Source organism: Oculina patagonica, chromosome 3, assembly GCF_052425735.1.
Source record: "Oculina patagonica isolate OP01 chromosome 3, crgOcupat, whole genome shotgun sequence".
In the NCBI taxonomy this organism is placed as follows: Eukaryota; Metazoa; Cnidaria; class Anthozoa; order Scleractinia; family Oculinidae; genus Oculina; species Oculina patagonica.
The window spans coordinates 29,179,931-29,206,225 of NC_135760.1; the positions used below are offsets into that span (position 1 = coordinate 29,179,931).

Sequence of the window (26,295 nt, forward strand, 5' to 3'; positions counted from 1 at the left end):
GGGTCATCCTCGAAAATCCTGATAAAAATCTTGTGCCTTTGAGTTCGAAAAAGTTGGTAGGTAAACTTGGTTCAGAACTGTTCAAGTGAGTGCCTACTGCCAACAGACTGAAACAGAAGTGGATATGTTGCATTGCCTAGCATTGATCTGCAAACATTGACTATCTTCATCACCAGGAAAGAAGCAAATAAATGGCCTTCTAAATGTCCTAGTATATTTTGCCTCACATAGCATGAAGTATAATGCTTTTTGCAAATGAAAAAAAAAATGAGTAATTAATTACCTGTTATCTGTACACCTAAATCACAGCGATTGCAATCCTGTGAACTCTCATTTGATCTTTCATGTGAATGCAGGTGAGAGACAATTTGTTTCACCTCCAAAACAAGTTTCCTAAAAAAACGTAAATACTGATAGAATTAAAGATTGAAGCACAGCCAGGAAGATACATAATAAAAACTACAATAACATTCACTGGCTTAAAATATTAAAAAAGATATGAGCTTTCGGCTGTCACTGTACAGCCTTCAACAGATGTCGCTCCACCTATGAGCGAAGGCTGTGGAGCGACATTCATCGAAGGCTGTAGAGCAACAACGGAAAGCTCTTATTCTTTGTAATATATTTTAAGCCAGTAAACGGTTTTTATTGTAGTTTTTATTACCAAAAGAATTATTCAAAGCATTACCTCAACTCTAGATCTGTAATCTAAACACTTAATGTGTGGACAGACAGGCTTGTTTTTCTCCTGCCTTCTTATCTCGTCACTTGGGGTTATTTATCTTCATGAAGTCTTTGAGACAAGTACAGTTCATTTCAAGACTTCCTTAAAAACACATTGTTTGTGAAACATTTTGCAAAATAGGGAGAAAAATATTCATGTACCAAAGATTTACAAAATTAACTCATGAATATTTTGTCTAGTAAACAAAAGGCAATTAAGACATTTCACTTTGTAGTATTTCACATAACACACATTAAGATCTTTTACAGTCTATTTCAGTGCAGTGCCACTATCATCAATTCCAGCAGATGCCAACGTATTATTACAATAAGTGGTGTCTATTTAGCAGGCAGTGGGTCAAGGCCCTGGAAATTGTACCACTCAATTACTGTAAACTGTGCTTTAATTCAACAGTCACCACCATTCAACAGATGTGGTAACCTTTTCAAGCAAGCTCTTTTGTTTGTGACAGTCTATTAGCAGTCACTTAATCATAAATATGAGTTAGAGGAACTAAATTAAACTGCAAAAGCAAACAAACTGTGATTTTAGTTAACTAAAAAACTTTACAAAAGTCTGAGAACATTCTGCACATAATCTAGTCAATAATAGAGCATTTCCAGTGTGTCCATATTGGCAATCCTAAATCATGGGAAATTTTTGCATAATTTAGGGAAAAAGCCATTTCCCAAAGGAGAGAAATTTATTGTGAGCACCATCTGAAAACACTCCATGCATGGTCTTCATTGATCATTCTGTGAAACAGTTTCCCTGAAGCTTAGTGGGTAAACTTTGATGTATCTCAAAATAAATTTTACGTGGAGAACTTTTGAAGTTTTTGATTAAAGAGGAATATCTAGCAATATCTAGAATATCTAGAATGGAATGATAGGTGTCATGTTAACAAAATTGATGTACGTGTAGCAACCAATAAACCCAAATATGTGACACCCCTAAACAAGAGAAAATTTATACCTTTTTTCTTTGTTTAAGAATGTAACACTGATGACATCCACTGCAAGGTCGACACTCTAAGGAGAATACATGAAGATAATGACCTTCAAGTAAATTATACATTTACATGTACAACCAAATAGAGAACATTGTTCTTGAGAAAGCAAAACAAACCAGAATTTGGTCCAACTCTTACATACATAATTTCCTGTCTTTATGTTGAACATTTCAAAAAACTAACGCTTTATCCTCAAGTTTCTTACCTAACCCTAGAAACTGAGTCAGACAAAGTATATGAGCAAAATCAATTTTTTGACTTTTCCTGGCACTAACCCTTAAGTGTCTTGGACTTAATCTTCTTAATTCATAGTTCAATGCAATCATTTTATTGTGCCTGATCCCACACAGGACTGCAGGCATGAATTCACGATGGTTGACAGTGACTAATTTAACCACAAGGCCACTGTGTTGACCAGCTAGCTAGGTGCTGTATTTAGTTATGTATCATATAAAAATGATGTCATACTTCCTTCACCCCGCACCCCCACACCCCCTGCCAAGTTACATATTTTCGCAAGCGAAACAAAGTCCACATGCCAAAATTCAGCTACATTTTTACTCCTATGAACTTAAACAGATTCAACATGTACTGAAAATACTTCAGAATGAAACAAGATACTTTACCTTTGGCAAACATGAAATATTCTCTTGAATTTCAATCAGTGTCATAGGTTTTAGCACAGTTGATATATTTCTTTTATTGTCTTTGTGAATGATGACAGCTTTTGATTGTTTATCTCCAAGCAAACCTGCACAATGTGATAAAAGTGATGTAAAAAGGACCACAGTTGCCATAACATAAACCTGGCCTACAAAACAGAAATAAGAGTGGAAGTACATGACTTTGCAGAACAGTTGATACATAACATTTCACTCTTGTTTGGCATGAAAAAATATAATTTAACCCAGAATTGCAATACAAGAGCTCTTAGAGCTTAAAACTGCGCTGGTCACGTGACCACTCTAGGGAAGCAACGTGGGGGGAACAAAAAAATGCATACCCCCCTTTTCCCCTTTACCTGTGTCAAACAATGATGCGACTGACAAACAAAATGGTAAGAAAACACATTGTGTGACATTTCATGGTTGACTAGTTCTATACGCAATTAAATATTTTTTTTTATATGCTAATGCTGGCCAAATTTAATTCCCATGATCCTGATCGGTGAAACCAAAAAATCTTTTAAATCAGCATCCAGTGTTGTATTGAATTCCCGTTTAAAGATTGAATAACTCGCTCCGAATATTGGACCAAATAATTTGAGAAGAACAATAGAGTAGACTTGTTTCAAGTCGCTCGTTAGATTCGCAGGAGACCGCTGGATACGGAAACGGAGGGCGCGCGCAGGCATGAGAAACAAAATGGCGGAGGATCGTTGCGGAACGAGCGACTTGGCTCACCTGCAGCGCGCCAATTCTGAAATATGGCGTCACCGGTGGATTTTTCCACCGGTGACGCCATCGAGATTATGTCAATCATATTGTATTGCGCGCAAACTTACTGAGCGCGCTGTGCCCGCCAACTTAGCGCGTGCTGCTCGCGAGACAAGCTTGCGTTTAACTTTTCAGCTCTTGAGTAGACTTGTTTCCTTCTCACATCGGCAGTTAAACCAGTTTTAGAACAAACAACACAAATGTCTTTTTTTGTGCATGTCCCTTTTAAATCTTACAGAAATGAGAGGGCCATCAAGGGCCTTAAGTATGATTTCCCACAAAAAGGGAAGAAAATCTTAATTTTAACACACGCCACAGCGCGCGTCAGCTGCACACGGCGCACGAAACTGACGTCAATACGATAAAAGAAACCAATTCAGTGCACACAAGCATGATGCCATTTTTCGCGGCAATAAACGTCAGTCAGAATCGATTTCCTGCAAGTGACACAAGTCGCTCGTTCCAAGCCATTCGTCGTAAGTGTCGCGCGCGCGTTTACAAAAATTAATCCCGCACGATTACAAAGGTGATTTTACTCAAGTGGTCTTTCTCGCTTGATTTCAAAGCGATTTTATTTAAGTAACTATAGATGCAAAGAAAAAAACGAGCGACTTGGGGCAAGTCTAACAATAGAGCTGCTTTTAGCTGAATGGGAATTTCCCGGAGAATTAATTTACCAATGACGTAAATCTTGCGAGTCAGGGCATGTTTGTCTCAGTGGTTTTTCCCTTTAGATTTCAGAAATCCTCTAGATAACACAGCTCCAAAAAAACAGTGCTAAAAAATCGAACATTTCACACGTAACATGCTAATTATAACTTTTACCCGCTCAAACATATTTTTCTTTCACACTACATCTCCTACGTAAAGACCAGAGAATTTGCAAAATTGTCAAAGTGAGAGTTGTCAAGTCAGCTAGCACATTCTTTGACAACAACGTAATGGGAATGGGAATTTCCCTAGCCTACGGAATGACGTAAGCGGTACAAGTCAGGGCATGTTTGTGAAGGAAATTTTTCTTCATATCTCCAAAATCCTTTCATGACACAGCTAAAAAAATAGATTACACTTAAAAGAAAAATACTTCTAATAAATTTGTTTAGTAAAGACCAAAGGATTCGCAAAGATTTGAAAAGTAGGCAATTAATAGCTTTAAAACATTACGTGACTCGATGTCTAGCCAATCGAAAGTGAAACTTGTCATGTCAGCACCTTCTTTGACACCAACGTAATGGTATTATTTTAGTTAAAGATTTTAGCCTGCTAAAATATATTTTTTCTTTCAAAGCATGAAAATGTAGTATTTTTTGGAGTCAAACGCTTCAAACTAGAACATTCCACCCTAAACTTGCTAAGTAAAGATGAAAGCTTTAGAAAATTTCCCCTTAGTAGGTGATTTCTAGCTTTTAAACATTGCGTGACGCATGACTGGCCGAGCGGGCCTGCGGGGGCATCAGTCTGGTCACTGAGAAAAAAAAAAACTAAGTGCAGAACATGAACTGCGTGCGCAGTTAAAAATAAAATATCACAGTAAATGAAGCCAAAAGTAACAATAATATTATCAATTTCAAAATAATTTAACTTCTATTCATTATTTTATCTGTATTGGCTGTATTTTGATGAAAATGACATTTTAAAAGTTAACTTTAAATGATTGGATGAACAAATTAAAACAAATTGCATTTTTTCTTTATATTTAAATTAGTAAGAGCTGAAGGAGGTTTTTAAGCCCCTTTGTTGTAAAGCAGAACTTGACTATCTCCACCAATTGATGCTTTAATCTGAACTACATGTACTGTTGAGGTGAATGTTTGACTAAACAGAATAAGTTATTCATTGCACATAGTCTTAACTCATTTGTATTCAAATTTTGTGTTAGAAGACAGTTGTTGTTGAACAGTCATCCAGGTTAGTAAAGAGACTATGAATCATTTTGTTCTGTTTTTTCGATAATCGCAGTAATTTACAATCAGAATCATTATGACATGTACTGTACATACATGATTTACTTTTAAGGGAATCTTTGGTTAAAAATCAGGTTTATCCAAATCAAACGTTGGTGTTTGGTTAACATTGTTTTTGAGGTTTGAAGTCAATGATATAAGCTTACTTTCTGCCATTCACAGGGCTGTCATTGAGTGTTTAAGCAGCTGTTACATTTAAGTTATCACAAGTAGCATTTCCCTCTGTATGCAAGTGTAATGTAACACTCATTGACATCTTCACCCGAAACATTGAGTGAACTCAGCCGTAACAGGTGTTACAGGTTGTGGCCCTTAATTATAATGACAGCCCTGATTATACTTAGAAACGAATTCCCTCCATAAAACAAGTGAACTTTGTACCCAGTCAACTGATCAAGTTTTTAAAAAAAATTATTGTTGGAAATGGTTATCACTGGAGAATAGAGTATGGTTTGTCAACTTCAAATTTCCTCCAGGCTGTTGTACATACAGATTACATGTACTGTACAGTGAAGCCTGGAGTAAAGTTCTCCTCTTTAAGATTATAGATAGAGCTAACAACTCCACTGTTTATGGTTCATGAAGCTATTATACCTCAATGCAAATCAGTACCATAAGGTTAATTTCACATAAATGACCAAGACCTTAACTATTGAATAGTTTTACATATTTTAATAGTTTTCATAATAATATTACCCATTTTTATTTTAAACTCAGCCTTGTGGAACTGTTATTTATTTACAAGCTTATATGCAGGGTTTTTTTAAATAAAAAAAATTGGTATTGGCAGAAACTGAGTAGTTAATTCAAAAATAAGCTTTGGTTGTTAATTGGAAGTGTGCATGTCAGTTCAGTGGTGGTTGGTACTATGTATGTGACATTTGCGTTTCCTTCCTTTTTTTTTTTTTTTTTTTTTTTTTTTTTTCCCTTTAACTTACCCTCTGATAGCAAAACGTCCACATTGTTCACATGCACAGAGGCTGTCTGTAACAATAAAAAAAGCAAATTAAGATTTTGGCTTATAATAAGACTGACTATTGGCTTATTACTCAATGAAAGGAGAACAGTCGTGCAAAAGAACAACCTACCATAGACTGAATACTTTCAAAGGGTATAAGGGAAATTTCCATTATAAGAGAGCATGATATTTCTGCACAAGGATCCAACACTTTGGCTGATTTATCCTGAAAAAAAAAATTCAAGACATACAAAATAACATTTCTTCCAGAGCACAGCCAATGTTAGCAAAAGTACATTAAAACATAGTGGGCGCAAGCCCTTTCTAATTCCTATTGAGCGATCATGGTATAAATCTATGACCTGTTTACTTTTCTAGTCTTGGTTGTATAGTTTTCCTGTCACCATTTAAGTGTGTGTGTGTGTGTATGTCAAGTTTGCGTTACCATATTTTAAATATGCTTCAGATGATGCATATTGCAAAACAAGATTTAAAATCTTGAGCCATGTACTGTTAGTAGTTCCTTTGAAGAGGTTATTTCCAAACCTGTCCCCTGGAATCAGTCTCTATATCAGTCCTCTTACATGACTATGGTAGGTTCGCATGGAGCTTTACAAGAAATTTCATGCTTAACAGACAATGCTGCAGTGTTTAATGTACAATGTACCTTTATGGTTTTGAATAACTGTGTTCCAATCTTGTTTATAACCAAGGTTGAAGACAAACTGGAACAAAAAAACCCTAATAATGACTTTGATCGGCAGTGGCAAACATAGGATTACAATCAAGCACAATAAATTATAATAACTGAATAGTACAAAATGAAGCATGCATATTAAACATTATGCAACATACAGAAGCCTAATCTTTTATTTAATGAATATTAGTTTAATAAGTTTATAAGTTTAATAACTTACTAATCATTGACAGTTTTGGCATAAAGCTGCAGACCATCAGGAAGAATACACTGAGTGAGTGAACCAGGATGATGTTTGCTACCAAGAAGAACCTCCACACTAGAAACTTGAATACCTATGTACTGTCAAAAAATTAATAGGGAACAGAGTCATATGAGCAGCATCAAGGGAAATGGATGCATTTTCTATATCATTGTAATTGTTACTGTAAACATACATGTACATGAATTGTCTTTAAAAAGAAAATCTTCAAGAGCAAATGTTACACTAACCCTTCTTTGTACCGGTATGTCAAATTGTCAATGTACAATTATATTAAATGACGTTTCGTGCCTTCCTAATCTTTACTCTAGTCCAGATACAAGAAGTATAAAGCACAACATACCTGACAGCATTTTCTTAAAAGCCTTTTAATTGTTTTCCTATGTGCAGTAACTGAGGGGATACAAATTTTTGTTTTGGTCAGCAACTGTACATTCTGTATTGTGTAAGCAAAGAAAAATTAATTTATAACGAATAGTGGTGAAAAGGAAAGGGGCTCCCCTGTGCTGATAAACAGTTACGCAGGATCATAACAGGATCCTATCGATCCTGACTGGATTCTAAGTTAAAATTCTGTTAGTAAGATCCTCATCCCGTAAGATATCCCATACACCATACATGTAGGACAACATTGCACTGTAGAATCTCATGGGATCCTGGGTAGGATAGGATACTATACATAAGGAATCCGGCCAACTCGTTCTTGACTAGGAGCTTTAAGGTGATTCCACGGAATTGTATTGCACATCCTTGCTGCGCATAAGTTTTTGCGTCATTTAGCGGTGCACGAGCGCGCGCACACTGAAGACTACGAGATTCCCTTCAGACTAAGCTCGGTAGGGAAACAAATGGTCGTTTTCTCTTAAACGAGCACGATGACCCCCATTTTTATGAAACTATCCTACAGAGTGCTATAGATGTAGGGTTTCATCCACAGCCCCTCAGCTTGATTCACCACTTTTTTCAAAACTCACCAAATTTGTTTGATGATCTAGAGTTTGCTGGCTGATCCAGATGCTGGTGTAGATTGGTGTCAACATTCCCCTTCCTTACTTCTATCACAACACTTCTTAATAACACAGTAAAAAGCCTCCTACATGTGCAAGAAAAGGAAATAAAGCTGATAAAACTTTTCACAACAGCCAAACAGGCAAAGTAGACAGTCCAAATAACTTGAGAGGACATACAAGGGCTGTCATCCCACGACTTTTCACATGTAATGAAAAATTCAATCTGACATTGAGGTACTGTGCTGTGGAATTTTCTTTTGGACACTTCAGCGACTCCTTTATCCTCAAACCAATTTTGCAGAAAAGTGAAAATTGATCCCTCAATTAATTAATGAACTCAGTTTCAGTAGATAAGCTTACCTGTTCAAACAGTGCCAAAAATATGTCCAACATTTTAAGTTTTATTAGTAGTCAGCAGTTGTCTCAAGTTTAATCCTAGTTAGAGTTAAGTAAGTTTGTACCATGTAATTGTTATGTTGGGTAGATACAGTATTACAGATTATGTATGAAGAGTAAATTAGAGAAAAGCACTGTTCCTCTGTATGGCATTCTTTGATGTACCAGTAATCAAATATCAGCAATAAAAATACTTCAGTAAGTGTATGTACTAACATTTGATATCAGAATAACCATCTAAAAATAATTATTGATAAATATTCTCCAACATAATTTAAAAGTTACTAATTGACTGAACAAACTCACTTTGAGTCATTCAACGTCCACTTGCAGTGAAGACATATTTTTTCTATTCCCTAAAAAGACAGTTATAATAATAACAATTACTATTATTGTTGTTGTTGTTGTTTTTATTATTCACAGTTTTATTATCATAATGTTCCAACTGACTCTTTGTTTTCTAATCATGTAACGTCTAATACTGTAAAAATAATCATACTAACATTTTAAAAACGATACAAATTAAACCAGTGAATGACTGACTTTGGTATGATGTGCGTCACTTCCCTATGGATCATAGAATTAAGGCCTTTGAGACCTTCCTGTCTTTTCTTTTTACTTAATCTGATCTTTGTTGTTGCTGTTTGGTTGTTGAATTATATTTATAGTTAGTGCACTGGTCTGTATTTGGGAGTCTTGGCATATGTGTAATTGGAAGGTTTTTTGAACTTACAACTTTAAACCCATTCTTGAACTTTATCTCAATGCCATTTGCAGCAAATAAGCCAAGTGTGTCAACCTTCAGATCGATGTGGAAGAAAAACTGTGCAAATATCTCCACTAGCCAGGCAAAAAACCTAGGAAAGAATGGATTACACAGTTTGGGTTGTAATGTTTCGACACGTACTCAGCCTATTTGCAAATCAGAATACCTTTATAAAACGCAGCGCAGCACTTGTATATGTAGCAGCTCTTCAAAATGTGATCTGAATCAAAATGACTTAGCTTAACGCCAAGTTACTTTTCTTAGGCAAAATTTTGTAACCTTTTTATTTTTTATTGCAATCTTTATCCAAATACTTAGAATACCTATTTAAAGTGCGACATTAGATGCTGTAAAATTTCAAACAACAAAATTTAAATTAAAAAATCAAGCAGCAACCTGTCAAATGTAACGCAATTTTCAGACAACGTTTGCAGAAAACTGTGATAGCAACAGAATCAATAAGCATTACATACCTTCCGAAGAAGATGGCTGCCAATAGCAAAAGAAACACTATTCCCACAATATAGACAAGTATCATGATAAAACCCGGGTGATAAACTGCATTTCCTTTGCAAATCTGTGCGATCTGAGCTCATTCGCCATTTTGTTTTGATTTTGATGCTCAGACTATTACCGCGCATTGTGAAAACAAATTGCCGCTTATTGACTGGCGGCGCAACGAACTCGTCTCCAGTGCCTTCGACGTTCGACGTTCATATCCGTTCATTCTTCTTCCAATATGGCGGCAACATTTGTATTTGTGAAACAAGGTCGTAGAGTTTTAGGAAGGGTGAAACACCTGTATCAGTTCACTAACTGTCAATCGACACTCACTTCGGCTGGAAAGAAAAGATCCAACGCTGCCTTTTTACTTGGATTTGGACTTGCTGGATTAGTGGGATTTTCGGGAATTTTATATGGAAAGAAACAGAGGAAGAGAGTTAGGGCCACAAGTGTTGAAAGGAAATGCGATGAAAAGGAAAATTACTCTTCACAGTCAGTCTCTGTATCCTTTCAAAACAAGGTGCTTCGATGTGAAAAAGACCATAGTATGGACGCACCTATTTCCATCTCATTTTAGGGCCTGTTAACATGGAGGGATGGTAACCCTCCTAGAAGGGTTACCCTTTTAGGAAGGTCAACTTTTTGTTTATTTAAGTCGTGCAAAAGCTCGAGGTAGGGTTACCCTTCTAGGAGGGTCAAGTTTAGGGCAGTTAGATTACTGTCACGTTCCTGCTAACTATAAACATAGCTTTGCACAGTTATAAAGCTGGAGAATTATTTCAGAGAACTATGCTGGCAAAAGCAGCAAATCCAAGCCAGGACAATACAGAAATTCAGAGTGACAGTCAAGGCAACAGTTAGGCTGCTGGAATAGGCAAAAGTCTTGACCAAAGTGAAGGTTTGACAGACAAAGCTGTACTTGTTCAGCCAAGCAATAAAACAAAACGGAAAAGAGAAGCAGCCAATTGACCAGACCCTAATTGGAAAAAGGTGAAGAAGTGAATATGGCCGCGGGCACCCGAGGCCATTGAACTGCTTCTTAAATCTATCAATGGCTTCAGGTTTCCATGGATTTTTTGGCAGAGATACAGTTGTAGCCCTAGGGATAACCCTTTACATGCTATCTTTTGACCCTTCTAGGAGGGTTAGCCCTTAATAATACTCTTAGGTATCCTAACATATCCTAGTGAGGCTATAAATGTTTCTATCATCAGCCATGCCCTAAGGCAAGGAAGAGAACATTGTTACAAGACCAGTCAAGAGGAGTCAAGATGGGGGGACTGGGTATGGGGCGGGAGGGGGTAGGTGGGGAAAGGAAGAGGACTTTGTTACCAGACCAGTCGAGAGGCGCGAGATGGGGGGACTGGGTATGGGGCGGGAGGTGGGGAGGGGAAAAGAAGAGGACTTTGTTACCAGGTCTACCAGTCGAGATCAGTCAAAGTTCTTAAGGGGACATGAACCCACCAAGTCAATTTGACAGTGTAAATTAAAGCGATAGCAAACAATGATTAGAATGACCAAAAAACAATACTGTATCTTCAAGAGATAACTAACCACTCTTATTATTCAAAAATTTGTCATGGTTTCAATAAAACATGTATCACCCACCTTGCTCAAACACAAGAATCTCATCCAAATACCTGCTTGAAATTTTTCAAGATGGCAGAAAGCCAAGATGGCGACCATGTCAATTTTCCCCACCCAGGAGACATCACGTACAATCAAAATCCCTACCCTGGGAACAGACCTCATGATCAAATTCCTGTGGTTAGCCAGACCCCCTCCCCCTCCCCATCCCCCTCCCCCTCGGGCTTAAATAAACAAACAAACAATATCCTTAACCTTTGCAACAGACTAAAGAAAAGACAAACGGAAATCACTGCTCGTCTTGGACCCTGCAATCTGCAATAGAGGAATCACAATCCATCATCAGGTGTATGAAAGAAGAGACAGGTTCTCCTGGAGTTTGTGTAGCTGTGAGTGTTGATGGAAAAACTGTGTGGAGTGAAGGGTTTGGATTTGCAGACATTGAGAATAGAGTATTGTGTTCTGGAAAAACTGTTATGAGGATTGCAAGCATAAGTAAACCTCTAACTGCAACAGCTATAGGCGAGTGATGTTCTGAAGCAAATTGCCCTTTGTATGTTGTTCTTTAATTGGCTGGCTGACACTTTGTAGGACCCTGAGAAATGACCAGTCAGTCAGCCAGCCAGTCACTCAGTCAGTCTGTCCGTCCATCCATCCCTCTGTCAGTCAGTCAATCAGACAGTCAATTAGTCATTCAGTCAGTCAGTCAGCCAGCCAGCCAGTTAGTCAGTCAATCCGTCAGTCAGTCTGTCCCTCTATTGGTCCAGTTCAGTTACACATAATTATAAAATGAAGAGGAAATGATAATTTAATATGGTTCAATTTTCCCTAGGTACATATGTACAACTTGGTACATTTTACATTATACCACTCAGTTCCACAGACAGGACAAACTTTCTTAGTTGATCATCCTCAGCACACAATGTACTTGACATTTAATTACATTGTAATTTCTGCTTGCTTCATCAGCCAAGCTATGGGAGCAAGGGATATTAGACCTTGATGCTCCAATCCAAAAATATGTAGCTTCATTTCCTGAAAAGACCTTCAATGGGACTCCTGTGATCCTCACGACCAGACACTTGCTCTCTCATCTTGGTGGAATAAGACATTACAAAAAACATATGTCATCTAATGAAGAGAACAAGACAATGAAAGAGAACATGGTATGTGGGTTATGGACTAGGTGGGCACAGGTGGGAAATGTCAGTGGAGGCTAAATGGCAGGAGACTAACCAGTTGGCTATCTACAGATTTTAACAAGTATGCCTGAGGGTTGGAACTTGGGTCTACCATAAAACAACTCCAGCCATTAGTCAGAACAAGAATTACATTGTAAACTAGACTATTTTCAGATTTTAAGACCAGTGCCCTAACCACTCAGCCACACTGCCTCCTTATTGACAATTTTTTGAATGGTGAAAGCATCAACAATCATGAATATGACAGCAACGAATTCACCTTCAATTTACAGACATCTGTTTGTCTGGGATATACTGGGGTCACAGTGGTAAAAAGTGTGTGTTCTAGTATGGCATAGTTATGTAAATAGTAACTGCTGAGAGTTTCATAAGAATATGTGAAAAGGTTTGAAATTGTCTGTTCCTTTGAGAGTTTTGTGTCCATAAATCTTATATCATTATATAATAATCATTATTCAACAGAACAAAAATAGCAATGCTTCTAAAGGACAGGTCATGGTCCCTACTGACAAGGCACAGTCAGGTGAGGTTGTTTTGTACAAATTTTCTTTCCCTTATCCCAATTTTATCTTCACAGCTCTGTTGGTAAAATGTTGCACATGACAAGTACAAAACTGTTCCACTTGGACTGTCAGTTGACTGTTGGCCAAACGTTTGCCACTTCAGATGCAGATTACATAATATTGACTGCTTGCTGTTATTTGGCTAATTTAGCCTGAGATCATGCCCTCACTTCTTACCACTCTTTCATGCAAACTATTAAATTCATCCAAATTTGCAGAGTAACAGCAAGCAGTCACAATGATGCAAATAAAATGCATCTGAAGTGGCTACCATTTAACAGTCTGGCTACTGAAACCTCAAAGGGTTTCAGCTAGTTTTAAGGGATGTAGCTTAGTTAACTTTATATTTCTGTAGTCAAAATTTGTTTATTTGTAGTTTGTCTGTGTCTGTATGGATTCTATAATGCTTTGTTACTTCTATGTATCTTTCATAACCTTCTGTATCCATGCCATTACAATGAGGGAAATAAATAAAGAAAATATGTAAAATAGAGAAATACAAAGTGATTGTCTGAAAAATTACAGATATGGTGTAAAATAGCAGAAAAAAAGTTCACACAACTGGCAATTGGTATAAAATTATTGTATTTTTAGGAGAAATCAATCAGACTGAACTGTGTACGGTTTTGTGTTTATTCCATTCTGCCAAGACTTACAGTATCTGATTAGTGACATAGATAATCATGATAAATACATAATTTACAATTAATGCATGATTGAGTTCATTACACTATTAAAAATACATGTTTTACTGTAATTAATTGGGACTGTATGTGATACCTGATGTGCTCTGACTTGCAGGTACAACGAGTAACATTTGCACCTGTAGGCAACGAAGTGTTTATGCATTTGAAGAATTCTATGTTAAGGTTGGGCATTATGACAACTTATAAATGTGTAAGGAACCCAGGACAACTGCTCAAAATTTTGAATACGTCCTTGCACTATACACTCGGCTGATTTTGAAATTACTTGCCTGTACACCCTGAATTGTACTCCACTCAATCAAATTACATTATACAGATACCTTGGAAAATCGGCATTCCTGTCACAGAAGGTTTTTTGGTTTGAATGCCCCCACTCCCCATGAAATGCCAGATGTTCATCATACTTTTCTTTAACATCTTTGGCTTTTGAAACCTCCCTTACCCTTTGAATTTCTAATGAACAACCTTCCTTGGAGTGGGTATAGATATTTTCTTAAACCATCACAGTCAATCAACCTCACCAGGCTATTATGTTGAGGTAAATAACCTGAGTATGTACCTAACTACCTACATGAATATGGCATTAATTAAAACCATCTATATCTACTTCAATCTAAATTATTGTTAGCATCAAAATGGTCAAAAGAACTAAATATTTATAGTAAATAATAAAGATGGTAGATTTCAAGCTCGGTGATAAATAGTGAAGAAATTATTCTACATGACACGAGCGTGGGACAAAGAAAAAATCTGAGTCCCCGACGGGAATCAAACCCATGGCCTCCCAGATACCGGTTGGGCGCTCTAACCAACTGAGCTACGTGACTCGCTGTGAGCTAGGCCATTTACTAGGTTGATAAGTGACACGCGTCCTGCATACTGCTAGGATCAGCAATGTCAAAATCATTCCCATCGGGGACTCAGATTTTTTCTTTGTTCCACGCTCATGTCATGTAGAATAATGTATTCACTAAATATTTATAGTTGATTAAGAATATCTTTTTTTACCCAGGATCATTTCAACACAGTAACAGAGGCCATTTCACTGTTCAAAGATGACCCACTGCTATCAGTTCCTGGTACAAGCTATTTATACACCACTCACGGCTGGACATTACTGAGTGCCGTTATAGAGGGTGCATCTAGTCAAGACTTCCTTTCATTCATGAAAAAACTGTTTAAAGATCTTGGCATGGAAAACACATGTGCTGAATTCAATGATAGGATTATTCATAATAGGGCAAGGTTATGTTGAATTGTTGATTTCATTGCCCATTAACAGCGATTCCCTCTATGGTGCGTGCTGCAGGGAATCAAGGTATTTGTATTCATCAAATAATTTATGCTAAGTCTTGCGCATGGTTTGATGAATACAGCTTCCATGATTCCCTGCAGGTGTGCGCCATAGAGGGAATCAGGCATTGACGACATTTGGCAATTTTATTGAGTAACCAATCACTAATTGACTGATTAGTAGTACAATATCATGTAAACAGCCCACTTTGAAGTTGCAGTTTGATGCAATACCAAACTTAAAGAGCCAAACAAATGTATGCACGTTTTTACAGGCCATGTGATTCTATTGATTACCAATCGGTTCATAATTATGTGATATTCTGAAATCCATCAATCGATACCAGCATGTCCTAAGTGTTTGTGTCACAAACAAATTATACTTACCGTTAAAGAGTCCTTGATGTGTTAAATTAAATTGTCACCTTCATAATGATGTTATTAATTTGGTATACACAAGTTTACACCTTGATTAGTACATGTGAGGTCCTGATGTAAAATATTCTGTGATTTTTCAGATTTTATCAGCGTGACAACAAGGGACATCTTGTAAATACACCATATGTTGACAACTCCCACAAGTGGGCTGGAGGGGGATTCATGTCTACAGTGGAAGATCTTGTTCAATTTGGGAATTCTCTGCTTTATGCCAAGCAGATAGGTTGTGTAAACAAGGAAAACTTCATCACCACAGGTTGGTTATGTTCTAATTCATGAGGATAATGTTAAACATAGTTTAAATTTATTTTTGACTAGAAATTTAAGAGACCAGTTTAAATTGAAATTGAAACTGACTACAAGCTGCAGAACTTACATGTAACACTGTGCAGTTCTTAACCTGCTCATGCACAATTAGCTGATGACCTGATGAGGACCTATAAGGACCTATCACTCAGGCTCAGAATGCTGTTGTTGATATTCACACAAACACAGAACAAGAAAAGGTCCAATACTTATTACTAGTGATAGTTATTTGCCTCTTGTGTGTTTCTTATACTGTGACTCAATAATTTAGCACTCTCTCTGGCTTTCCCCTTTCTACACTCAATTCCTTATCAAAATTCTAGGTCAAAAAGTGGACAAAGCTGTAAATGTAGTGTGTTTACACTTTAAATTGCACTTTTTTTGCCAGGATATCTTCCAGGATTTCTTCGACCTGAAACCGTAACTGATCTCTGGAAAGTTGTAGCTAACACAGAAAGTAAAGGACACAAAGATGGTGGCTATGGAATGGGCTGGGTGGTTATTCCAGAAAAACAGGATTTTGGCAGCTGTTATCATCAATCAGAAACTGTACTTCATACTGGTAAGTGCCCATCATAAATCAAGTAAGCTTTAGGTTTCTCTACTGCAGCACAAACTCAAAAGGTTATTGTGAAGTCATGATAGGATAGTATGGTTTGAATAAAATGGAAGTGAACGCTGTTTATAATACAAGCCAAGATGTAAGGGCTATTAGAAGCTGGCCAATGCTTCTCTTTACCCATTAAGTGCATAAATGGTTATTCAGTAAATTGTTAAGGCAACCTAACAAACTGCTTTGGAAAGTAATTTCCTGTGATTAAATAACATCCATACTAGGGGAGCAGACCTTAGTTCATGCTTGCGAAATTGGAGTTAAGCACTATAATTATAGAGATGGCACCTCATACATACCTTTCTGGTACTAAAATGCAAGTTTTATGAAATAAGTGCAGCTTGTATAGGTTTGTTTGCCAGCTGTTTATGCTTTGGTTGCTGATTGACAACTGAGCATGCTAATGGTCAGGCTAGGTCCTCAATTTTTGTTTCTACTAGCTGACCTTATTAATTTTACCCTTTCAATTTCTTTCAGGAACAGCAGTAGGAGCAAGCAGTGTTTTGCTGATCAGACCACAGCATTCTAACACAAAGCTTCCTAAAGGAGTGGTTGTGGCAGTATTGGTGAATCTTCAACAAGTGAATCTTGAAAAAACTGCAATGGCTGTGGCTGCATGCTTTGAGAAATCGAAGCTTTAATTATACACCACTCTGACAACTTCCAGAGTTACGAGTCTCAAACTGGCAAAATGTGAGTGGTTCCTCAAATTTGCAAGTAAACATTTCTCCAGTCAGATTCATTTGGTGAATTGAGTTGTTGCCTGGACCTTACCTTTTGCTTGTACAAAGCAATCTTACTAGAAAAGTTTACAAGTGGGCTTTGATTACCTGTTTTTATTCTTAAAAGACATAACCGTCACCAAAACTTGTCACATAAACTTGTCACATCCTTTTGATAACATTCTGACCTAAAATTTATCATCAATCCACATGGCAAAAGTGACAATGACTGAATGTTGAGCTTGAGGTTGGCACATGTCAGGAAAAAGGCATTTTTGAATCAGTGGTGCATAATCTTACATCTTACAAAATACATCCAAACTATCATGAACAGCCAAATCATTCTTGTACCCAGAGCTGTTTGTCCTTCATAGCCGGCTTATAGTAAAAAAAGGATTGTATGAGAAATCAACAGAGCATTCTAGGAGGTAGAAAATTTATACAGAGATAAGCTACTGGTATACAGTATTAAAGGAGAACTTCACTCCAGAATGGCCATTTATTTTCTTCACGCCAATAAAACGTTTATACAAAGATATGTTATTCACCAAAATTTCACCCTCCAACATTCGCTATAACCCTACGAAATCTTTCCCAAAACTCGACAACTGAACGCTGCCATCTTGGAGCTGGTAATGTATGCGTGACGTCAAAGAGCTCAGCCTGAAGTTTGGCGGGAAAATTTTAATAGTCGAAACTCCTTGTTTTTGTATTTTTTGGAGCTCTGTTTGAGCAAAATGGAGCTGCACAAACAGGCATTTTGACAAACAAATGCCACTACAAAGAAACAAGGAGTTTTGGAGTTTCGAGTAAATAATAAACTAATAAATTATATCAGAACTAAATGCCTTGTTTGGCTTTTTTCCCATTGCTAGGCATATAATTGACCAGGAGAAAGATATTAACTGCTATTTTCACCAGTGTGATTTGAATTCAGTGGATATGCTCATTTCATCGCTTAAAATCTAAAAAACCCTAAATTTAAATAAACTTAAAAATCTGGATAATTATTTCTTGTTACTGTACAATTAAAACTTTAACTAATAAAATGTAGACTTATTTAAAACACTGATCAATGAGTTTGTAAGGCTATCTGTCCTAATATTGTTTTAAAATTAAAAGAAATATTTTGATGAGTTCACTCGTCTATCAGTGAAGTCACAAGTCGCCTCTCCCCAGTCCATCCCATTCTTCCATGTAAAACCTGTTGATTATCCAACACAGCTACGTCAAATGTTCGCCAACGAAACCCCATTGCACATGACCACATAGCTGCTCTAATATGCTGAAGGACTGCGGGCTCAATGGCTGTTCCATCACCATAGTAGGAATGAAAAGGAAACTCATCATCTGAGATACTGGTATTCTTGTATAGAGGGAGAGCTCTGAAATAGCTTGCATGATGACTTGTTATTTGATTAAACCATATCTTCTCCCCAGTCACCGGGTGAGTGATGACAGGTGAGTGGAGGTACCAGAGTCTCAGATTTTTATTTTGATCCCAAGAAAAGCTCCATCCATTAGATTCTAGAATCTGTTCCACTGCCTGTTGTATTAAAACATAATCAGGCTCAGATTTAGACTTGCAATTAGGCCTTCTAGAAATTACTGACTTACTGCTTAGTATGCCCATAAGCGCTAAGGGCAGCAACAAAGTTTCTCTACTCATGTCTGTCATGTGCTTTCCTCTCGAAATTGGTAAAATAAATAATTCAATTTTAATTGATAAATGGCTGATAAAGAAATGAAACCATTGCAATTTACACAAACCTGAGGATCATCCACCCAGAATCTGTCTTGCCAGCTTTTTTGGAGATCAACCTGTGTGTTTTTGTTTGGCAGAAAAGATTGATAGCGTACTTTCTTTTCCTCAAACCTTCTAGTCACCTCAGGATCTAATATGGAGGTCAGATCTTGGTTTTTCAAAAGTACAGTTTCACCACCACAGAATGAGTCTGGTTCCTTTAGACAGAACATGATAATCTAAAGAAAAAGAGCTTTGTTAGTCGACTACCTTACCAGTAGGAGTCTTACAAATGTGCAAGGCAGGGAGGCGTGCAAGGCAAGGCAACGAGGCAGACTAACTGGAGTGCTACTTAGGCTAACTGTAGTGCCATTTATGCTAACCACAGTGCTACGTAGGCTAACCAGAATGGATCTCATGCCTCGCTGCCTCGCACTTTGTGATGACCCTACCAGTAGTTTAAGTCACTCAAGGTAATCTTATTAATCGGGCGGGGCCTGGGCCCGATTCATAATCTGTGTCAGATTTTGTTTTTTTTTGTCAGTAAATCTTTCCAGACGCACACGGCCCAGCCGACTCCTTGGTCACAGTCACGCAAGTTTTGATGTTTCGGTTAGCATCGCTCAGATTATGAACACTCCGCTCTCTGTTCAGTGTGGAGTGTAGTATGTTTGTGTCATTCGTCCGTTTGATTCAGCAGGCACTGAATGTTTCAAATGCAAAGCCGAGAAGTGTTTTGACATGTCCAAGCTAATTAAAAATGGAACGATTACCCACGGGCCCAGGCGACTCCTTGGTGACGCAAGTTTTGATGTTTATTGGCGATCGCTCGCCTGTAGTTATAAATAATCATACATCTATTTTAAAAATATTTACGAATTCTCTGCGCTCTGCTTTTTGTGAAATATTTATTTTTTTAATTCAAGCGTACGGTTTGATGCAAGCACTGAGTATTCACGTTGCGTTTTGACATGTCCAAACTATTTTTAAATGAAAAATGAATTATTTTTCGTGTTTTTTTTTTCTTTATTTTATTCATTGCTTACAAACCAAAAATATACAACGCTTACAAAAAAACAAAAACAAAAAAAACTACTTACAAAGCTTACGAATAGAAAACTACTTACAATGCTAAAAAGAAAAGTGTTATGCAAGTGTTTTGAGTTTATTTTTGGAATCGAAAGGAAATTGCAAACCCAGCAAAAAATTTGTCAGGGCACGCCGAACAAGGGGAAATTACCTGCTGAATCACGTAGTCAGGTATTCTCTATTTGCGTGCTTTCAATCACGCGACTTCGTGAATGCCACTGAAAGCTGTGTTTTTCTAACAAAATAGCAGTTAAACTTCAAAAACTTGATTTTTAAGCTTCTTTTATTTAAACCAAAATCAATTTATGCCATTTAAGTGGTTTGAGCGCATTTTATGTAAGATTCGGAACAAAATAAATATTTGCAAGCCCAGACAGGAATTTGTTTATGCATCAGTGGATCAAAAACGTAATTAGGGAAATTTTGGTTCAATTCTCCAAACTTCTTGACTGGTGCAAAACTCGGACTTGAGTCGTCGGACGACGCTAAACGGAGAAATACAACGGGATGGCCTCAGTCTACTTTTTATTTTGGCGTGAAATGGACTCCCTTTTATTGTCATTCAACTGGTTTGGGTTTATTTTATTCAACATTTGGAGAAAAAAATATTTGCATGCCTATAAGCATAAATTTATCCGGCAAGGCATGTGGCATAAGGCAATAGATGATGCGATAAGGGAAATTCAGCTCACGCACACTCCGTGACTCATGCAAACACAACTTGTGTGTTTCTCAAGTGACTGCTTTTGTAAATATTTTTTTACTGAGTAGACTGTTCACAGCCTCTCGATTTTTCAACGCAAAAAAGCAAAGGAAGCGAGCGCGAAGCGCGAGTGTGCGGAGGGAGTGGGGGAAGCGAGTGAAGGAAAAATACCCCCGCCCCACCTCCTTGCTTCTTCCGTTTTGCGCTGGCGTCCAGTTCACTCGCCATTCTCACCGGCGCTCATCGATCGAAAAAACACGAAAAAGAGAGGGCTGTGGACAGTCTATTTACTGTGCTGCGCCGTGCCTTTTTTATTTTTCTAGCCAATTTTAAAAAAGAACTGAAAAGAAGTGGTCAAACATTAATCGCCAGATTATAAACTTCTTGAAGTTTCTTGTTTCTTTAGAATTGTAAGCTGGACTTTTTAAACAGTTTGTATGTTTTTTATGTTTGATGCACAAGGCCTTGAGAATAACTAAATTTGGTCTGTTTTACAAAATTCAAAAAATACTAATTACAACACTTAATTTATTATAGCCTGACTTACATGTAATTTATAAGAAGAACCAAGAAATATTTAATACTGCTTGACGTTTCAGAGTCATCTTGACTCCATTATCAAGAGACTTGTTCAGTATGCAAATAAGGAACGCTACAAAATAAGCATAAAACAAAGAACGACCTAAACGAACATCTTAGCGCGGATGGAATCCGTTTGCACGTTAAATTGATGATGCCTTTCTGGTGTGACCTTCTACGCGCTCGTGTAAGTGTCCACGTGTATACCCCACATATCCTGCATCACACAGGTTACAAATAAAAAAAATTGGAGTTGGTAGACGATACATTGTTGGTTAACAATAGGGGGCTTAACTTCGTGATGCTTAAGTTGTTGCTCCAGCTTCTGGCTTACAAACACTGGTTGTACAGTCACGTTCAATTTCGTACTTAGATTGTTCAGGTGTTGTTTAACATAATCAGCTGAGCACTACTCTCACAATTTCCGATGGTACATCTGAAAAAACGCGATGACATCGTTGTCACAAAACTGGATAAAGGGTCCGGGGTTGTTGTTATGGACAAATCGCAATATCTTCGCCTACTATCTGATGCGTCGATAAACGATACGATATCGTTAAAAAAAGGGTCTCAATTCAAGAGCCCTGCCCACCACCAGATGTACCATCGGAAATTGTGAGAGTAGTGCTACCCTTTAAGGACCAGTCTTCAGCTAATTATGTTAAACAACACCTGAACAATTTAAGTTCGAAATTGAACGTGACTGTACAACCAGTGTTTGTAAGCCAGAAGCTCGAGCAACAACTTAAGCATCACGAAGTTAAGCCCCCTATTGTTAACCAACAATGGATCGTCTACCAATTCCAATGTAACCTGTGTGATGCAGGATATGTGGGGTATACACATGGACACTTACACGAGCGCGTAGAAGGTCACACCAAAAAGGCATCATCAATTTACAAACATTACAACCTGCAACACAATTGCAAAATACCTGAACGCTTCATCGAACAATTTCGAATCATCACAAAATGTAGCGGCAAATTTGATTGCCTCGTGAAAGGTTGTTTGACTAACTTTACTTCTACCTTTTTGGGAAAGAAAGGTGAATATGAACACTCATTGTGTGGTTCCATTGTCACCTCAGGGGGGTCATCAGAGGCTGTGTACACATGCTCACCCAGCTGGGTTCTGTACCCTGTAACTCCATGTTCAAAAAACTTGTAGCCAAGGTGGTGGAGAAAACTTTTGAAGTCTTCCATGTTGTAGAGTGGTAGATTCCTAGAATGATGATTTGACTAATAAATATTTCTATAACACAAATAATATTGAGTGCAGGCTACACTGAACTGTTATAACTGTCTGTCTGTCTAAATTTTACACCCAGTCAACACATTTTGCTAAATTGAATCCCTTATTTGACTAACTCTTGAACCACTGGAATAGTCTGGTTGTCAAATTCATCTTCAGCATGGACTACTATTATGTTTTAACAGCTAATACTTGCAGACATTTCAGTGAATTCTCGCATTTTCCCACCTTGTCAAATACCACAAAACCCGTCAAATATCCACACTGTATATATGTTACCTGATAAGTATTGCATCAGACATTGCGAGCTCAGCATCAACCAGCTGCCGACATACACGTGACCAATCTTTGATGTCAAAGTGATCAGGATTTTTCACTTTGTAAGCCACAGGGAATGAACCATCCTCTTTAGGTCCAGGAAGAAATTCAGGAAATCCCCCAGCTGATGATCCAGGTAGGTATGGTCTCTCTGCAATAGGTGGCTTGTAGCCAAGGGCTAGCTCTTGTGTTGGGAGACAGCTAAAGTGGGATGAACTTGTCCAAGTAGTGGTTTTGTCACCATTTCCTGTATCTTGTGATGAACTGTGAAACCCTGTGAACTTAGCACTGTTGAGCCAAGAGCAAAGCGGTCCAAATATGTAGCTTTTAGTTTTCTTTATGTTTTGAAGAAAAGTCGCCCTGTGCATCTTGCCTGGATTAACTGGAATTTGAACAAATTTACAATCAGTTTCAACAACTTCACAGTCAAAACTCTGACTATGAAGTTGTCAAAAGACTTCTGTCAATCATATGTAGCTTACAACTAACTGCCAAGGGACAGGTAACACAGGTCTCCTTTATCTCCCCCCCCCCCCCCGCTTTATGAATAAATTCATAAGGCAAAATTTTGCTCGTCCTTCATCTTTTAAAATGCTCATGTCTCGGCTGTTTTGGGTGCTGTTGACCTTAATTTTTACAGACACATAAGGGAATGATGGATGTTGACGATTGTCGTCTTTTATTAATAGTGGATAGCCCTTAATGATGCTACAACCCTGTTAGTGCTAAATTGGGGAAAACAGGATTTTGTGTCCAAGTTTGCGGATCAAATTACAGTTAGCCCAAGCTCCTAAAGGAGCCCTCAACGTAAAAACTATCGTAAAAAATACTACAAAATAGGGGAATAAGATCGACTTACCTGCCCTCTTCTGTGTATATCTTGCGTTTTGTATGTCATTTGGAGACGTTCCGAAGCGATTTCGGTAGGTTTTAAATTCACTGTTTTCCTCTCCATATATAATTTCTGAGGAAAAAGAGAAGAAAACAGAGAGGAAAACAGAGAACCTAAAACCCACTGGAATCGCTTTGAAATGCCTCCAAATGGCATAGAAACACAAGAGGGCAGGTAAGTCGATTTTATAAGATGACTAAGATCTTCTTCCCCTATAATTTTGCGATTTTTTTATGACCATTATATTCCCATACAAACTCTTATAACAACGTTATTACGCAATGCCATATGTCGATGGCTCCTTTGGGAGCTTGGGCTACCTGTGATCAAATAGAAGACAACAACAAACAATGTAAAAAACAACAACAACAAACATTAACAACATCAAAAATCTTTGGAAAGGTTTGTTTTGATCAAAACTTTCTTTCCTATCAAAATTATAGTGTCCGGAACAAGGGATTTAGGGCCACATACATACCACCACATACTGCACCTTTTGTTTCATATTAATGTTATCAGAAATCTGACAACAGCACTTCAAATTCTGTTTTGTCTAAAGGTCAGGTACACTGCACACATAGAGACCTTACGATAGCAAGAGATCGAGTTTCGAAGTTCAATTCAGTTACGTTTACGTTCTAAACTGTTCATAGCAGAACAACATCTAGCATTAGACTCATACTCATTCTTGTCCTCGTATTTTAGGATGCGAGCAAACCTGCGGGCTACGCAAGGCATGCGAGCCAGTAAGAAACTTGAAACATAAGCGGGCAGGAACGAAAGTCGGACTGGATCAACTCGGATCGTTGATTTGTAAAAATAGCAGCTATTGTATATTTCCTCTTTCTTGAATAGCTGCTATTCTTATTTAAATCAGCGATCCGAGTTAATTTTATCGAATTAACTGTTCTTCCAACATGTTTACGGAAACACACGTAGCCCACAAGTTTCAGTAAACGATGTGGTTAAGACCGAGCTCATGCAGACTCGAAAATCAGAGTCTCCGAAATCTCCAGGAAATCGTCTTTCAAAAGACTTCAGTCTCCCCGGTCGCGAAATGGAGCACGGTTCTTACTTACCTGCTTAGTTTATTCTTGCCGGTAACAGAAGAGAGAAGGAGTCAAAACAACTCTGAAGATCTACATACCTCTCCAAGGAAAATCTCAAACTGTTAATTAATGCACTAGTAATGTCACGCCTGCCGCAGACGATTGTCGCGCGTCACGCGATCCCAAACGTAATTGGAGCAGAAGGTACACTTGGTGTACATGTGGCTACGTTCTTATTAACCGAGTGGCCAATAGGGCCGCGCCAGTTCTTGGGGGTTTCATTCGAGTTTCGTCGTCGTCGGTGTCATCAACATTCAACAAGATGCAGAAGTATTAACAAAGGTAAATCCTCTAAATAGACTACCATAAAATTTATAACCCCGCCCCCCTCCCCGGTTATAGACCCATCTACCTGAAAACAAAAAAAAAATACATTCGATTATAAGCCCCCCTCTGCCGGTTGACAGAACTGAACAGGGATGAATGTTGCTTTATTCACAGGCGGCCCAAGCGCACTATGTGAATTATTCATAAAGTATAAGCGAACGTGACCCTTACCTTTGAGCAGTGTTGTGTTACAAAGATGCGATTTATGACCTGGAAGGGGTTGTATGGGAACTCAACGATTTTGTTTCAAAAGGAATAATATGTAATGTTCTGCTAATAAAATCGACTAACCTTATAGCCTTGTTGTATTCTTTGCTGTTCGCCCGCTTCTCAGGCCATTTTGAAGCGTTTTCGGTGAGTGAGCGCTGGCTGGTGGTGTTCCATAATAATAATTCACATAGTGCGCTTGGGCCGCCTGTGCTTTATTATGCGTTTTTAACTTTAAAACTTAAGTATTTCGATCAACACTCCCGTAGCTCGTTCCCAAAACGTTTTTTCTATTTCGCGTATAAGCCCTCCCGGATATAAGCCCCTCCGCTTATAAGCCCCCTTAAAACCCCTTGCGAAGTTGTATAAGCCCAGGGCTTATAACCGGAATTTTACGGTATATGAAGTTGAGTCGCACGATAATCTGAAACCCCCCGGGCCCTACTCCCTATAATGGCCTTTACGGGAAGGCTTCGCCCGAAAGGGGTACCTTTTTCAGGCTCCAGGTATATAAAAGGGTAGGGATTTCACAAGTTTAGGTATATGAAAGGGAAGGGAAATCTGCCATAATGTTATTTTAAAAGGCCTTTATGTCATATATTTCGAGCAGACGCAACTTTTGGCTGTATCGTTTCAATTTATTAAGCGCTACATAAATATTACAAGAAAACTGTCCGTTTTTGGTATATGTGATGTCGTGTAGGTATATATAAGGGGTGCCTTTTTGCAATAAAAGGTATACAAAAGGGGTACCTTTTTCTATCAAAATGGTATATAAAAGGGTAAGGGGTTGGATCTCCGGGCGGAGCCTCCCCGTACAAAACTTTTTTGAGTACCCCCCCCCCCCGGGACCTGAAGCTTTTGTCCTTGCAAGCTATAGGCTGGTTCTCATATGATCGCCCCGATCGTCTCTGTC

The 26,295-nt window shown here is 38.0% G+C and overlaps 3 protein-coding genes across 7 annotated transcripts in view; 1 reads left to right on the forward strand and 2 right to left on the reverse strand.

The window, feature by feature from the left end:
* Nucleotides 1–9,843, reverse strand: part of LOC144647415 (bridge-like lipid transfer protein family member 2) — a 61,315-nt gene extending 51,472 nt beyond the window's left edge. For both annotated transcript variants that reach the window (XM_078507214.1, XM_078507213.1), the window contains exons 1-12: nt 9,699–9,843; nt 9,193–9,316; nt 8,766–8,815; nt 8,028–8,146; nt 7,397–7,446; nt 7,012–7,133; nt 6,762–6,819; nt 6,225–6,320; nt 6,075–6,120; nt 2,363–2,487; nt 1,700–1,755; nt 284–393 (exon numbers count right to left, since the gene is read on the reverse strand). In XM_078507214.1, the coding sequence (XP_078363340.1) occupies nt 284–393; nt 1,700–1,755; nt 2,363–2,487; nt 6,075–6,120; nt 6,225–6,320; nt 6,762–6,819; nt 7,012–7,133; nt 7,397–7,446; nt 8,028–8,146; nt 8,766–8,815; nt 9,193–9,316; nt 9,699–9,763 (1,021 nt within the window). In that variant the 5' untranslated portion in view covers nt 9,764–9,843. The remainder of the gene's footprint in view (nt 1–283; nt 394–1,699; nt 1,756–2,362; nt 2,488–6,074; nt 6,121–6,224; nt 6,321–6,761; nt 6,820–7,011; nt 7,134–7,396; nt 7,447–8,027; nt 8,147–8,765; nt 8,816–9,192; nt 9,317–9,698) is intronic.
* A 113-nt stretch (nt 9,844–9,956) lies between these two features.
* Nucleotides 9,957–18,228, forward strand: LOC144647427 (serine beta-lactamase-like protein LACTB, mitochondrial). Of its 2 annotated transcripts, XR_013569589.1 has the most exons (10): nt 9,957–10,231; nt 11,583–11,838; nt 12,286–12,482; nt 12,981–13,041; nt 13,883–13,950; nt 14,801–15,033; nt 15,600–15,775; nt 16,214–16,387; nt 16,916–17,131; nt 18,036–18,228. XR_013569589.1 is itself a non-coding variant. In XM_078507233.1 (9 exons), exons 1-9 carry the CDS (start codon nt 9,965–9,967, stop codon nt 17,077–17,079), a joined length of 1,596 nt encoding a protein of 531 aa, XP_078363359.1. In that variant the 5' UTR covers nt 9,957–9,964; the 3' UTR covers nt 17,080–18,228. The 2 variants fall into 2 exon arrangements, 1 of the variants encoding a protein (XP_078363359.1); XM_078507233.1 differs by having other exon boundaries at nt 16,916–18,228.
* Nucleotides 17,645–24,929, reverse strand: LOC144647433 (dapdiamide synthesis protein DdaC-like). 3 transcript variants are annotated; one of them, XM_078507239.1, is made up of 5 exons: nt 24,884–24,929; nt 22,806–23,226; nt 22,304–22,496; nt 18,931–19,143; nt 17,645–18,706 (listed from the first exon to the last, which is right to left on the reverse strand). In XM_078507239.1, exons 2-5 carry the CDS (start codon nt 23,210–23,212, stop codon nt 18,299–18,301), a joined length of 1,221 nt encoding a protein of 406 aa, XP_078363365.1. In that variant the 5' UTR covers nt 23,213–23,226; nt 24,884–24,929; the 3' UTR covers nt 17,645–18,298. The 3 variants fall into 3 exon arrangements, with proteins under 3 accessions (XP_078363365.1, XP_078363363.1, XP_078363364.1); XM_078507237.1 differs by having other exon boundaries at nt 24,816–24,928; XM_078507238.1 differs by lacking the exon at nt 24,884–24,929 and adding an exon at nt 23,704–23,950.
* Between the last annotated feature and the right edge of the window lie 1,366 nt (nt 24,930–26,295).